General features: G+C 43.2%; 1 protein-coding gene across 1 annotated transcript in view; it reads right to left on the reverse strand.

Moving 5' to 3' along the window:
* Window positions 1–14,520, reverse strand: part of Tnik (TRAF2 and NCK interacting kinase) — a 392,340-nt gene that overhangs the window by 294,918 nt on the left and 82,902 nt on the right. The window contains 1 exon segment of the mRNA XM_032898578.1: window positions 5,047–5,112. Coding sequence (XP_032754469.1) covers window positions 5,047–5,112 — 66 coding nt within the window.

Raw genomic sequence — 14,520 nt, forward strand, 5'->3', positions numbered from 1 at the left:
GCTGCCTGGAAAGCAATGAGATCATGTGACCAGAGCTGATTGTGAGGACAACCTCTGGCAGAGGACGGATTGGGGGAAAGGACCTGGAGCAGCTTTATAACCCTTCAAAAACACACATGTTCACCCGGCTTTCCTACTTGAGTTTCTTTTTCCTTTTCTGTGATCTGAGGACAAAAACAACTTAAGGGAGAAAGGGTTTATTCTGGCTGACAATTCAAGGTCTGACCCACCATGGTAAGAAAATCAAATCAGCTGACGTCACATCGAAGTCAAGATCAGGAAGCAACGCAGGATGAACGCAAGTGATTACTTGGTTCCATTTCTCTAGGCAGCCCAAGATGCCAGCCAGAGAGTGGTACCACCTACAGAGTTTAGCTCTTTTCACTTGAACAAAATCAACAGCAGAATCTTGCCAGGCATGGGTGGGGCACACCTTTAAACCCCAGTACTGTTGGGAGGCAGAGGCAGGCTGATCTCTGAGTTCCAGGACAGCCTAGTCTGCAAGTGAGTTCCAGGACAGCTAAGACTACACAGAGAAACCCTGTCTCAAAAACCAAACCAAACCAAACCAAACAGCCCTCCTCCCCCCAAAAAAAACCAAGATAATCTCCTGACAAGTATATCTATAGTCTATCTCCTATGTGAATCTAGGTTCTGTTATGTTGACAATGAATAGTACATGTCAATGTCCCCAAGCACTAAAACCAACACGTTTGTACTTTACAATGAGGACTGAAATGACAGCCATAAAAACTATTGTGGAATCCATCATATTCCCATTGGAGTTTGTCACCCCAGGATATAACGTGTCTCAACTTGTAACAGCAACACCTCAAGATGAAAATTAACAAACAAGACAGACAATATCCATTATATAAATGAAGCCAATTTTGCTAATTACTTTGAATTATTAAAGTAAGCGCTCTATATTGTGGCACCCTCCATGGCCTCATATATTTGAACACCAGTTGTTGGTGCTTTTGAGGGCTGTGTGGAAACCTTAAAGGGTATAGCCTTGCTTTAAGAAGTATACCAGTGCGGTGGGCTTCCTCTCTGCTTCCTGATACCATTCATTCATCCCTGTAGGAATGAAGATCTAGCTCTCTATATGAGGCCAGAATAAATTCTTTCCTCTAGAAGTCGCCTTTGATCACGGTATTTTATTACACCAAGAAAAAAGTAACTAATAGACTCTGTTTCACCAAAATGTATCCAGAGGCCATTAGATTTCCAGCAGGTGACACTCTGGTAACCCCCAAAACCTTTAGCAAAATGGCATGAGTCTTTGTGCCGGTTTGTTTCTTGGTTTTGTTTATTTGGGGAGTTGTTTTATAATATCGAATGTTATTTGTTCTTCTTGCCTATCATTTATCACATGTAGCCAAGTCCTTATTAACTAGAACAACCCATGCTTTATGCATGGGCTTTGCCAATTTACAGAATGTTAGATTCCTGGACCCAGCACCTACTCTCGCATCTTTGATCTCTTATTATTTGTTTAGATATTTTTATTTTGTCACACAGAGTTATATAAAGCCACTTTCCTGTGGGTATAGAATATACTTTAAGCATAGTCACCTTTATAATCCCCTATCCTTCCATTCAGTTATTTTCTAATTATATTTTTATTTTATGTGAGTATTTGCTTACACGTATGTCTGTGCATCATGTGCATGCCTGGTGCTCTCGGAGGCCAGAAGAGGGTGTCAAGCCCTCCCAAACTGGAGTTACAGTTGTGAGCCACCATGTGGGTACTGAGAATCAAAGCTGGGTCCCCTGGAAGAGCAGCTAGTGCTCTTAAACACTGAGCCATCTCTCCAGTCCCCCTGGTTTGTTTTAGATTTTGAAGGTATAGACACAGGGAGACACTATTCTCATTTAAAAGTCCTAATGAAAAATAGGACATATTTTAAATTATTAACCTATTCCATCTAGTAGATAAATTTAAAAATAAAGTCAAATCAAATCACTACTTGATTTTTGGGACCAAACTGTTAAAGATGATTCTTCTTTAACAGTAATTTATTCTGTTAAGATAATTCACGTGACCATAGCCTAGTCTGGGGAGTGAGACTAGGGGTAATTTTGAAAAGCTACTTATTGGCTTTTATATAAAATATTTCTATTTCTAATCTAGATACATCTGTCTTTGATATAGATGGAGCTCAGGAATACTTTTGAAGGCTAAATGCACTTTTTATTTATCATAGGACCTATGTTCTTAAAACCTACTTGAAAATAAAATTATGCTATGACTCTCATAGGAAAGATTAATATGATAAACATTCTATAAAATAAAGGTTATCCAGTTACTCATAATATCATATATTACTTTCTGAAGCTCAGGATCACCAACAGGGAAGTTCACAGAATTAATTGAATTATAACAATTAATAGGTTTAATATTTAATGTAGAGAAAGCATTTGTTACACAATTGTATGCAGAAGGATTTCGTCCCAAGGCTATAAAATTTCTATGTATGCCTATGGTATTTTAGCTCATGTGGCTATTCCACAGAAACTGTAAATGCATGGCATGAAGAATCAGTCCCCAACTTTCTTTGCTTAACGTTCTCATTCTGTAAGCTCAGATTTTGATGTTATGTTTTAACCCATTAGTATTCAGAACTGCACTGGTCCTGAGGAAACACTGCCATCTCTGTTCATGAGGAAGGACTACCACCTCACATAACCCAGGGGCCTAGAACACAAATACAGAACTGATAGGGAAACTACATTTCTTAAGTTAAGTCAGCTCAGGTCCCAATAGCTTTTCCAACTACATTCTCACATATGAGAAACTGACAGCCACAAAACAGCAAATAGGACTGAGAAAGAGACCATATCTCTTGACCTCAAATCACATGTCCCAACCATGACCTTTCTCTGCAATCTCCCTTTTTAATAAAAAGCACCAAATGTTGTGACCTTAAAGAGAAATGGAACCACTTAAGATCAAAGTATCAACTACCTATTTGCTGGAGACCTTCCCTTGTTTAGAAAGGTGTGAGACTCATTGAAACTTGTTGAGATTTTTAAATTTTTTTTAATTGTAATATCATGAAATTAGAGATAATTCTGGATTTTCAAAAATTTCTTGTTTATAAATGAATGCTGTATTCATTATAGTAGTAGTAGTAGTAGCAGTAGCAGTAGCAGTAGTAGTAGTAGTAGGAGTAGCAGTAGCAGTAGCAGTAGTAGTAGTAGTAGGAGTAGCAGTAGGAGTAGCAGTAGCAGTAGCAGTAGTAGTAGTAGTATTGTGACAAAAAATGGGGGGGGGCAACTTAAGGAAAGACAGGTTTATTTTGGCTCACAGCTTGAGAACTACAGTCCATCAAGCTCAGAAGGTACCACACTAGGAATGTAAGGTAGCTGGCCATACCACATCCTCAGTCACAGGCAAAGCGTGAGGAATGCTAGTGCTCAGCTCTCTGTCTCCTGTTTGCTCTGCCCAGGACCCTAACAAATGGGAGGGTACTACACAATTTAGGGTAGTGTTCCTACTTCAATTAACCTAATCTGGACACGCCCTCACGGATATGCTCAGATGTCTGTCTCCAAGGTGATCCTGGATCTCATCAGGTGGACATTAACTACCTTCCCATGATCTATCCTCTTACAGGGCTGTACAGTTCTACCTGCTGGATTAGTGGAGGCTTTCCAGCTTCTCCTAAGTGTCTGCTGTATAGTGGGATGCATCCTTCAATGCTATCTGGAAACCAGCACCGTCCTGCTATTGCTCCACCACATCGACAGGAAGTCAGGAGCTGTTTTCTGCCCAGAATGGAGCTCACTTCATTAGCCATGTTACATCGCAAGTTCAATCCAATTTCTCACGCTGCAATAACACAGTCATCCAACCTAATTATCTTCATTGCAAGTATTTAAAAGCACTTTCTGAGAGAGATTTCTCTCTGTGTCAGGCAAGACAAACATCAAGTGAACTGTTTATGGAGTCTTCATTTTGTGTCTTTGTAACAGCCTGACACTTTAGGAAATGGTTGCTTCTTACAAGGAAGAAACTGTCTCCCACCCCTGTGGCCACCAAAAAGTGACTTCCTAGTCAATAAGCGCCTTCACAAATAACCAGATTCTCACAATTCCCTAAGCGTACCCGCACTCCTGGCATTCTGCAGAGTTGAGGGCAGTGCAGTCTGTATGACTTCTACAATGTTTTGAATGAATGGAAAGGAGTTTAGGGATCAAAGAAGGAATTAAAAAAAAGATTAAAAAAACAGGATGAGAGATAATTTGTACTTGAAATCCCATCCCATATAACACCACTTAGGAAAATGATGGCTGCACCCTGGAAATAACTCAGAGGACACATCGAGCTTGTTTTGAAGGATTCTTAACAGATTGTTTACCAAAAGCCCCTAAATTTTATTCCCCAAACAGTTCATCTATACTTCTTTTAATCCACCAAAAGAGGAACCAACCTATAACATTTAAAAATTTAGACCATTTATTAGGGGGGAAAGACTCCTTTTAAACTTTTTTTTTTAATTTGTAGGCAAAATTAATAAAAGGACAAGAAGCTCAATGCTACTTCAAGCTATTTTCACCATTGCCCAACTTCTGGATTATGGTCATGCGTCTCTGCTTGTGAGCGAGCGAGCTTTCTTCTAACACCATGAAGAAAGTCATTAGACTTGTGCCCGAGCTGAATAACAAAATCACGTCAGCAGCCCTGGTTGTCTAATCGCTTACATTTCTAAAGTAGACGGCAGCCTTTGCAGCTCTGGAAACGAGCTTGGCAGTGCTTAAAGTAAAGGAATGTACGTACTTAGCAAGTTTAAGATAAGCAACATCTGAGGCACTGGAAACAAACACTGGGGTGGATACACAGAGCAGGGGAACACTCACGACAAATAGCCCTGTGTAGCCAGCACAACCACAAAAACATCTAAAAGGGAGGAGAATGAGCTAGCTGTTATTTAACTTGATACCTGTTGTGATGAGGTAGTGAGGAATGTTGACAGCATTGCTGGTCAGCATTCAGAAACCGACGCCACTAACGAGTCATGCTCAGTTAAAGGTTCTTACCTTATAAACTTGACCATATGTGCCATTTCCGACAAGTTCCACCAACTCAAAGATCCCTGCAGGGTCCTGAAGAAAAAACAACGACCAAAAATTAAACCACCACACCAGGCCCCGTCAAAAGCAAATATTTACGCTTCAGTAAGCAATTAATTTATTTGAATTTGAGGGGAGGGCATCTTTTAAATGTAACTATTAAATGGTATCATTGTTTTAAAAGTTTATTTAAACCACAACTGTGAAATTAGTCAAATTCACTTTGTTTTTATTTCACACTTTTACCACAAGTCTAAATCCAAGACAAAGGGCAATTGTTTTCCACTAAAACAATAAGAGGAATGGTTTGTGAGATGACTCCATTCGCAGGGCCCTTGTCGTGTATGCAAGCGGACCTGAGCTCCATCCATAGCAGCCACTTTTAAAAGATGGGCATGGCAGAGCATGTCTAACCCCAGCATGGGGCGCTGGAGACAGGAAGGCTTCTTGCTCTCTAGATTCAGGGAGAGAAAGGAAACTCTGTGGACTTAGGAAGACACCTGACATCAGCAGCTGGGCTACACAAGCGCGCGCACACGCACATGCACACGCATACGCACACAGAGTCAAAGAAGAACTCACATCGTTCTCCCTGTGGGATCAAGGTGTTCTTGCAGTAATACTGAGGCAACAAGAAAGGCCCTGATTAGCCAGACAAAAATTCTACCTGTTAAAACTATTTCTCTTGACATATCTGAGCCACTTACTAGAGTGCATGCTGGGAAGAAAACCAAAGGTGCTGTCTAGTTTGTTTGTTGTTGTTTGTTAACTTGACAAAAGCCAACAGTCATCTGGGAAGAAGACACCTCAGTTGAGAAAATGTCTCCATCAGATTAGCATATAGGCAAGTCTATGCGTTATATTCTGGACTCATAATTAACATAGGAGGCACGGGCTATTGGTAATGCCACCACTGGGCTGGTGGTCCTGCGTTGGAAAAACAGCCGACTTAGCAAGCCATGGAGAGCCAGCTAGTACGCAGCTTTTCTCCAGGGTTCCTGCTCTTTTCTCTAGGTCTCAGTTCCCTCAGTGGTGGGCTATGACCAGGACATGTAAGTCAAACAAACCCTTTCCTCCCTACTTACTTACATGGAGTTTCACAGTAATAGTAACATAACTAATACGGTGTGTTCCTGCAGTGGGGTGTGAGGATGGTGGGGGGTGGGGGTAGCAATCTTCCTTGTGGAACTCGACAGTCCCCAAGAGAAAAGGGGATCAAGAACTCCACCTCCCTCTTTTCTCTGGGTTTCCTCTCTCACCTCTGTAATGCTCCCCCTGCAGAATATGCTTTTCCAGTGCTTATAAGGTAAATGCAGGATTTCGAATTCAACCTGAGAGAGGGGTTATGGAATTTCATGGCAAAAAGCAGGCTTCTATCAAGCCTCAAAAGCAAGTCAGTGCCGCAGGCTCAGGGACTGACTGTCCTGTGGTCCTTGATACTCTTACTGCTGAGCCACCATCTCAAGCAGTGAGGAAAATGAGCAAAGGCCATAAAATTCAAGTTTGAGTCACAAACTGTCTATTACCCCTGATTCCTAGACCCCAAACATTGCTTCTTTAAAGAAATAAACAGACCAAAAGGTGGCTCAGGTGATTCAGGCCACCAAGCCAAAGGACAGGAGCACAGCCGCCGGAGCCACTTGGTAGAAGAAAAGAATCAACCTCCATCAAGTTGTCCCCTGTGCACACACACATGCATGCACACACACATGTGCACACACATACACACAATAAACAAATATAAATATATAAGTAAGTGTAATTTTATTTTAAAAGAATATCTAAAGAATCCCCAGCATGACCATCCACAGAGGCTATGCAGGTAAGAGGCTATGCAGGTAAGAGGCTATGCAGGTAAGAGGCTATGCAGGTAAGAGCAGGGTGTGACATGGCCTGTGGGACAAGTTGCTCTTCTTCTATGCAGGGACAGGGAAGGGAGAGAGAGATACTTAGCAGAACTAATTACTACCCTGTCACCATAAGAGCACAAAACTGCCAGGTCTAATGATTTCCCAAGAAAGCCCAGGCATTATTTTTAAAGGTGTGATCTAATTTTTAAGTGTTAGCCATTTAATTTAACCAAAAAAAATGTTGAGGTGAGAGGTGATTTAAAAAAAAAAAAAACTATCTTGAGAGTGGGGCCTGCCTCTAATGGATACTTCACATACGTTATGGCAGGTGGGCTGGCAGGTAGGAGGGTAAGAGCCCAGGCACTAGATCAGACATACCCAGATCAAAGGCACCTTTAACTTGAGCACTATGTGACCTTAGGAGGACCTGAAGGCACAGGCTAGTGCCTGGGCCTGTAAAATACAGTTGACTTTTACCCTGTGGTGCCGCATGAAAAGTTGACAATCTATTACTGTCTATTGTAATCACTTTTGGGTATTGACAAGGTCTCATAGAGCAAGACTGGACTCTAACTTACTATGTAAGGCTTGATCCTCCAAAGTGCTGGGATTACAGATCTACACTCCTGTGCCCAGCTCATGTGTGCTGGGGTTAGAAGCCAGGCCTTTGAGTTGTGGAAAGTGTAGGAAGTGAGGGCATAACTGTTCCAAGTTATAGTTGAAGGGAAACTTTTTTATTGTAGATTTGAGGAAAATAGAATGTTGTAGATATGAGGGAGGGATGCCCGAGGCATCTGGAAAAGTCCAGAGTAGGGAGAGAAAACAGTACACTGAAGATGGCCGCCATGATGAGGGGAGGGCAAGAGGGTGAGGACCAAGAGAGGAGGACAAAAGAAAACCAACAGGGAACATGGACAAAATAGCAGGGTTCTATAGGAAGGAGAAGCTGGGGGAAGGGATGCTCATGAGCTGGAGACATTCAGGGTAGGGGACAGGGCAAAAAGAGCTGAGAAGAGTCAAGGGTAGAGGTGATAGAGAAGGCCCCAAGGCCAGCAGGAGCTTTGGTATGCTAATCGACACCATTTGTCCAGAGTTTCTCCTGGACTTGGCAGAGCATTTTGTGGATTGAGCCACATCCCCAGCCTGAGGGACCACTTTTATCCTGAGGAGTGCTACATCACAGTACTCCTGAAGTGGAAGAGGCCTTGGAACCACCATTCTAATTGATAGTCACGAAGAAGGACAGGTAGAGCTCTTGAAAATCAGTCTATACTAAATCAGACTCCTGTCCAGACTGGTTAACAGTCTTTCAAAGACTCTGCAGAGGAAGCCGAGGAGATGGCTCAGTGGGTAAAATGCTTGTCATGCAACTGTGACGACCAGCATCAGCATCCCAGCAGCCATGAAACATGAAACATGCCAGGCAAGTGTAATCCTGGAGGATCATGGGAAATCCCCAATGAAAGCTGGCTAGCTACACTAGTTGAACTGTTGAGCTCTGTGGTCAAGCAATAGACTCAGCTTCAAGGTAAGTGTCCTAAGTAACTTCTCTCTGAGCCAAGCAATGGCCACATTGGGGAGTTCAGGTGTGCCCATACGCAAAGGACAATCCCAGCTAGACTGGATGACAGTCTACAACCCTCACTTCTACCCTCATAAATGCTCAGAATAGGGAACGGGAGTCTTGCCTGAACTCTGTTGCTTCTTCCCCACTGCTGGACTTGACATGGGGCAGGACCTAAAGTACACAGAGACTGGCAAAGACCACAGTGCAGTCTCCAGTTATGTGCCTATGCATGGGAAGTCTGTACCCATGTTGGGTAAGGCTTTCCAGGTGCAGCCTGTTTGCAGAGGAGTGACCACACCCCTGTAATTAACCTTTCACCTAGGTTCTGTGTGGGAGCACAATAAATTCATTGGTTTCCCAGTGAACTTTGCACAGCATCAAGCCTTAGTTCATCATTGGGATCTTGGGAGGAGGAGTAAGTGTTGTTTTACATCATTCCCAGGACAGGAGTGTTTGTTTGTTTGTTTGTTTTATTGGGGGGTTTGTTGTTGTTTGCTAGTTTTCAAGACAAGGTTTCTCTGTGTAGCCTTGGCTGTCCTGGAACTCACTCTGTAGACCAGGCTGGCCTCAAACTCAGAGATCTACCTGTTTTAAGATGAGTAATCAATAAGATACTCAATGTCAACCTCTGGCTTCCACATATATAAGCACATACCATACGTGTATGTGCCCACACACATGCCAACACATATACAGTCACATATGTTTCTGACAAGATCAGAAACAGGAAATTATGGTTACTGAGGAAAAACTGGAGTACACATTAACTACTCCTAGATAATCCAAAAGGAAAGACAGAAACAAACAAACAAAAGGATAATCTAAGAGCAGCAGATGCCTCCAGTCATGCCCACCTGGTCCGTACAAGTACATAATGGAGAGGAAGAAGCCATTAGGGAACAGTAGTTCAGAAACACCACCCATAGCAAAGACACAGTCAAGGTCACCCGGGAGCTCTCAAGAGAAAATTTAGTTTGTTAAGCCATCTAGACCAAGATTAGAAAGAAATAAAGAAAGGATGGGGAAACCAGACCATAAATGATAGCAGCTGCTGTTTGTTTCTAAGCTATATTTCCCAGTAGTTTGTTCACTCAGTGATGTTTCTGCAACATGTTTGGAAAAGAGTTCTCCATTTGCTTGAAATATTACAACCAAAAAAAAAAAATGTGTGAATGAAAGAAAGAGGGGTCTAGCCATCATAACTCAGAATTATGATCCTGGCACTCAGGACACTGAGTGACAGACATTTGAGACCAGTCTGGACCACAGAGTAGGATGGAAAAAGGATGAAAAGGGGAAGAGGAAGGAGGTGTGAAGGAGAGGAAGGAGATGATGGATGCTTAAGGAGTCTGGGAGTCAATCAAATGTGTAAGGAGGACAGGATGCCAAGTCTCCTCACATCCTTCTTAGTGGCGAGACTAAGGGCTAGTTCCTGAGAGTGTCTGGACAGCTGACTTCAGAGGCCCTTCCCTCTCCCTGAATCATCACTGATGGACATATGACTCAGCCAATCAGTGCCAAGTAGGCTCCCTACAGAGACCTTAGTTCTAATGGCTGAAGGAGAGAAAAGCCTTCTGGACACATCCAAAGGGCTCAGAAGCAAAGGTCAAAGGAACTAAAGAATCTTATTGGTGATTGGCCTTGAGGAGGCAACTACCTGGAGAAGAATCTGGTTAGTCAAAAAATATATATACTCAGAGTCAACTTATTACAGAGTATCCGGAATCTATATGTCCAGGAAGTGACAGAAGAAGGATTGGACCAACAATGCAATCGAAGTAGAACTTCCTCAGATCCCACAAAAGCTTTCTCCCCATTTTCAAAATACCCGAATGCAAGTGCTGAGAGAGCAGGGACTGAGGAACTAGGTATCTCCCCCTGCAGCACAGTGTAAATGGGGCAAGCATCAAGCTCTGACCTGCACTCTGGCAGGAACAGCAAATAACTTCTTCCAAGGATGGACCATGCATTCAATCCATGTGCCTCATGTCCTGTCTTGCTCCTCCCTAAGGATCCATTTACATTGCTGACCACTAGTGTTAGCGGGAATGGTCATCATCCATTACAGCATTCAATCCTCTCACAGGCTCCGCCCCGGCCATCTCCCCAACTCATTTTGTTCACTAAATGCTAATGGTCTGACCCGCAAATGTCTGCTTATGCATCCCCTCCATGCCCATGCGGTCAGCTCCACCTCCTCTCCCTGGGACTTCACTTTAGTCAGTGCTTGCTTCTTTCAACCTGTGTACTGACTGTACTTATCCTTCTTAAATAAATGTTTCGCATCCTGACACAGCCAATGTGGTTCACATTGAAGCCGAGGTCCTGTTACTATCAGACCCAGCTTATCCCATGTCCCATGTCTTGTCATTCTTTGCTATTACCACCTGGAGCCTCAGCCAAGGCTGTATCCCCAAGACACCAGGCTGGGTTCTGTCTCCAGCTACAGATAGTGATGCCTGATGTCATCCTTTTCGTCATTCCATAGCCAACAAGCCTGTCTCTGGAAGCCCATGCTGCCTCCTCCATGCAGCCCTCCATGATACACTCCTTCCTTCTGCATCTGCAGACCACACAAGACCTCAGAGGAACCTCTTCTTAGCGCAGCTTCCCTTAGACACTTCTCTCCTCTGATTGGTTACAAATGCTCCCCATATGGAAAGGCACTGTAATAAGTACCTACGTATTTCTTAGCACTTGGTATCATCCCATCTGTAACTCCTAGCTGTAACTACTGAGTGAGGTTGGTGTTCCATGCCCAATCCTCTACCACTTCTGTAGAAAATTTGGGGGAAAATAAAATAAAAATGTAAAAGGATCCATGTGTAGAGCCAAAGGCCTGCCTAGCAAACATAATTTACTCTCCATCTCAATGAGCTGCTACAGTCCATGCTGTCGCCACCTCCCAGCCCTGTTCGAGCAATCCCAAACACATAAAGCTGTCACACATATAAGTCCCTATAGTATTCCCAGCCCTAAGGACATCTGTGAAGCCTCCTGGTGTGTCAGGATGTCAAGGTGTGGCTATGTGTAAGGCCACAAGGAGGGAATGCTGTCCCTAATAAACATGTTACTAAGACAGACTAGCAGACAGACAAGAGCTGGCTTAATTCTCTCTCTCTCTCTCTCTGCGTGTGTTTGCTTAGCTGCTCTTAAAGCCAGGATGGGCAGCGTGGAAGAAGGCTATGCACTCCAAGGAGAAGAAAGCAAATCATTGACATTTACAAAGTTCCAATCCCTGTTGCCTACACACGCATGCCTTTATTCAGATCTTAACCTTTACTGGAAAGCACGGAAGAGAATTTAATTCCAAGCCAGAGTAGTTTACATTATTTCATAATAAAATATAACTACATATCAAGAGGCAGGCCATTCCCTGGAAGAAAATGCTACTTTTCAGCAAGTGCTGATAAAGGCAATTTGATTAGTCGTTGTAATAAAAATTGCAGTAATAGCTAACATTTCATGACCACTTATGTGCTGAGGACTGTTCTCAGCCTCTTCAACAAACAGCCTATTTCATTCTCACAACTCTGACAAGTGGGGGGTACCCTTTGTTGTTGTTTTGTGGTACGGGAGAATTGAATCTAGGACCACATGTACGCTAAGCCAATTCATTGGGCTATAACCTCAGTCTTTGCTTGTACATGTTATTTTGATGTTGTCTTGTTTGTTTGTTTGTTTGTTTGTTTGTTTGGAGACTTGGTCTCATATATTTGCAGCTAACACCAAACTCAGTTTGGAGCCAGAGATGGCCTTGAAATTCTCATCATTCCGACTCCACCTACCATTACAGTCATATTCTGCCATTTCCTTTGCAAGGAGCCAGGGATGAAACCCAGAGTTTTGAGCATGTTAGCAAGCTCTCTACCAAATGACTTATGGCCCCAGGCCCTACTTTGGAGACTAAGAAGTCTAGGCTAACTTTGACCTTAAACTTGATTGGCAATGTAAGCCACGTAGCCTCTCTAGACCAGCTGGGATTGCATACTTCACCACCAGACTTGAATTGCTATGGCTACCTTTAATTGTCGTCGAGTGAGGACATTGAGACACAGACATAAATTAGATATCTTAGCCTCTGATTTAGGACCTATACCACCCCACCCCACCCCCCACCCCCTGCCTGTCTGTCTCTGGCAAGATTCACAACTATGCTGAGCCTTCGTCTCTACATTTTAAAACGAGGACTTAATTCCCTCTCTCTAGAATTGTTATAAGGATTATGGAAGTTTCAGATCAGCTTGGATCTGATATGTAATCACACTTAATAAACATCCAGCACCTCCCATTCTTTTCCCTGTTTTCTACTTCGAAATGAATTCAGATAATAAACGAGGAATGTGCCACGGGGAAATCCAGTCAGTCTTTTATAGATTTCTAGCTATAAAAGCCCATAAAACTAGCAAAGTCAGGCAAAGGAAACCTATTGCTTCTCAATCAATAATATCACCACAGGCTTGACAAACAGGGCTAGCTATTTATGGACAAGTGAATGTCTCGTTGTAAATGTGAGGCGATTGAAAGGGCTCATTAAGGCTTTCAGGCTCCTGGGTCATTGGTATAAATTTTCTCTTCTATCAACTGATGGAATTTAGGCAGCACTGGCACCTCGGGCCTGATTCCACAGCAGGGTGAAGAGATTTGAGGTCTAGGAATTGATATTCCCAGTCTCTAGGTTAGATTTGCATTCTTCCAGGTCCAGGAGTGATGCACGATGTATTGTAAATCTCAAAAGTTGGAACAGGCACTTTTGGGTCTCTACCGGGGATGCTGCGTCCTCAGTGTGCTCAGGGGTGCTGCTTATCCTTTTCTGCATCATCCTAATTTTGGACAATGAAGATGGCAGAAGAGTCAGAAGGGATCATGAGCAAGGGCCCAATTCCATCAGGATGTCCAACCTGTGGTCTATGGGCCACATGAATCCCTGGGTGCCTAAGAACATGTCTCAGTGCACTTGTAGACCACGACATGATATCAACAGGTTAGATACCCCTTTTCTAAAAACTTACTTTTAGACACAGCAAACTATTCTGAAACGGACTCTCTTAACTTGGAACTCCTAATCCTTTGGCAGGGTGAATAGACCCCAAAAGACCTTGGTGGTTGACGTAGCTCCTAGAACACGTCTACACCCGGATTGCCCACTGACATCTGCTAGACGACTGTGCTTATTGTAAACTTACTGGCCTGAAAAAGACCAAAATGTTATTTCTCTTAGAGCCATATTTAGCAGCTGTTTAGTTGGGTTTCAGCCCTCACTGACAAGCATATGCTTACCAAAGCAAAACAGAACGAGGCAAACAGGAGCAGGAGAGCACTCCACATTTATCTCGAGCCTTCAGGCTTTTTCCATACCATCCTTCCATAGCAAGTACATGGCGAGGAAGTGTCCTGCTGACTCAGCAACCTCTGATCCATGCCCTGCTGCAATGGGGCCAGGTCTCTCCCAAGCATGCTCTCACTTCCTGTTCCCTTTCTATCTCAGGGAAGTGGGGTGATAGAGGAGTCAAAGGTCATGCCTTATACAATAGAGTGAACTTAACCTCTGATATCCACGGGCACCATCCACAGCCACCTGTTGTTATTCAAAAAGATCCACCATTGCTGCCATTTCTTCCAGTCAATGGAAGAAAAGGGACATGTGCAAACGGTTACAGTCTGCATTAAACTATAGCCGCAAGTGGCATGCAGGAATATTGCAAGACCCTAACTAGGATATCCAGAAGGTAGCCCAGGAACTAAGTTACCTTCTTTCATGCTGGTCCACCACATACATTGAAAGCAGGGTAGAAAATCCAATGAAAATGATGTATAGGGGCCTGGGGAGGTGGCTCAGCGATTAAGAGCACTAACAGTTCTTCCAGAGGGCCTGAGTTTAATTCCCAGCAACTACATGGTGGTTTACAACCTATGATGGGATCGGATGCCCTCTTCTGGTGTGTCTGAAGACAGTGACAGTGGACTCATGTAAGTAAAATAATAACCTCATTAGAAAAGAAGAAAGGAAAGAAGGAAGGGAGG

This window comes from Rattus rattus, chromosome 3 (genome assembly GCF_011064425.1).
Source record: "Rattus rattus isolate New Zealand chromosome 3, Rrattus_CSIRO_v1, whole genome shotgun sequence".
NCBI lineage: Eukaryota > Metazoa > Chordata > Mammalia > Rodentia > Muridae > Rattus > Rattus rattus.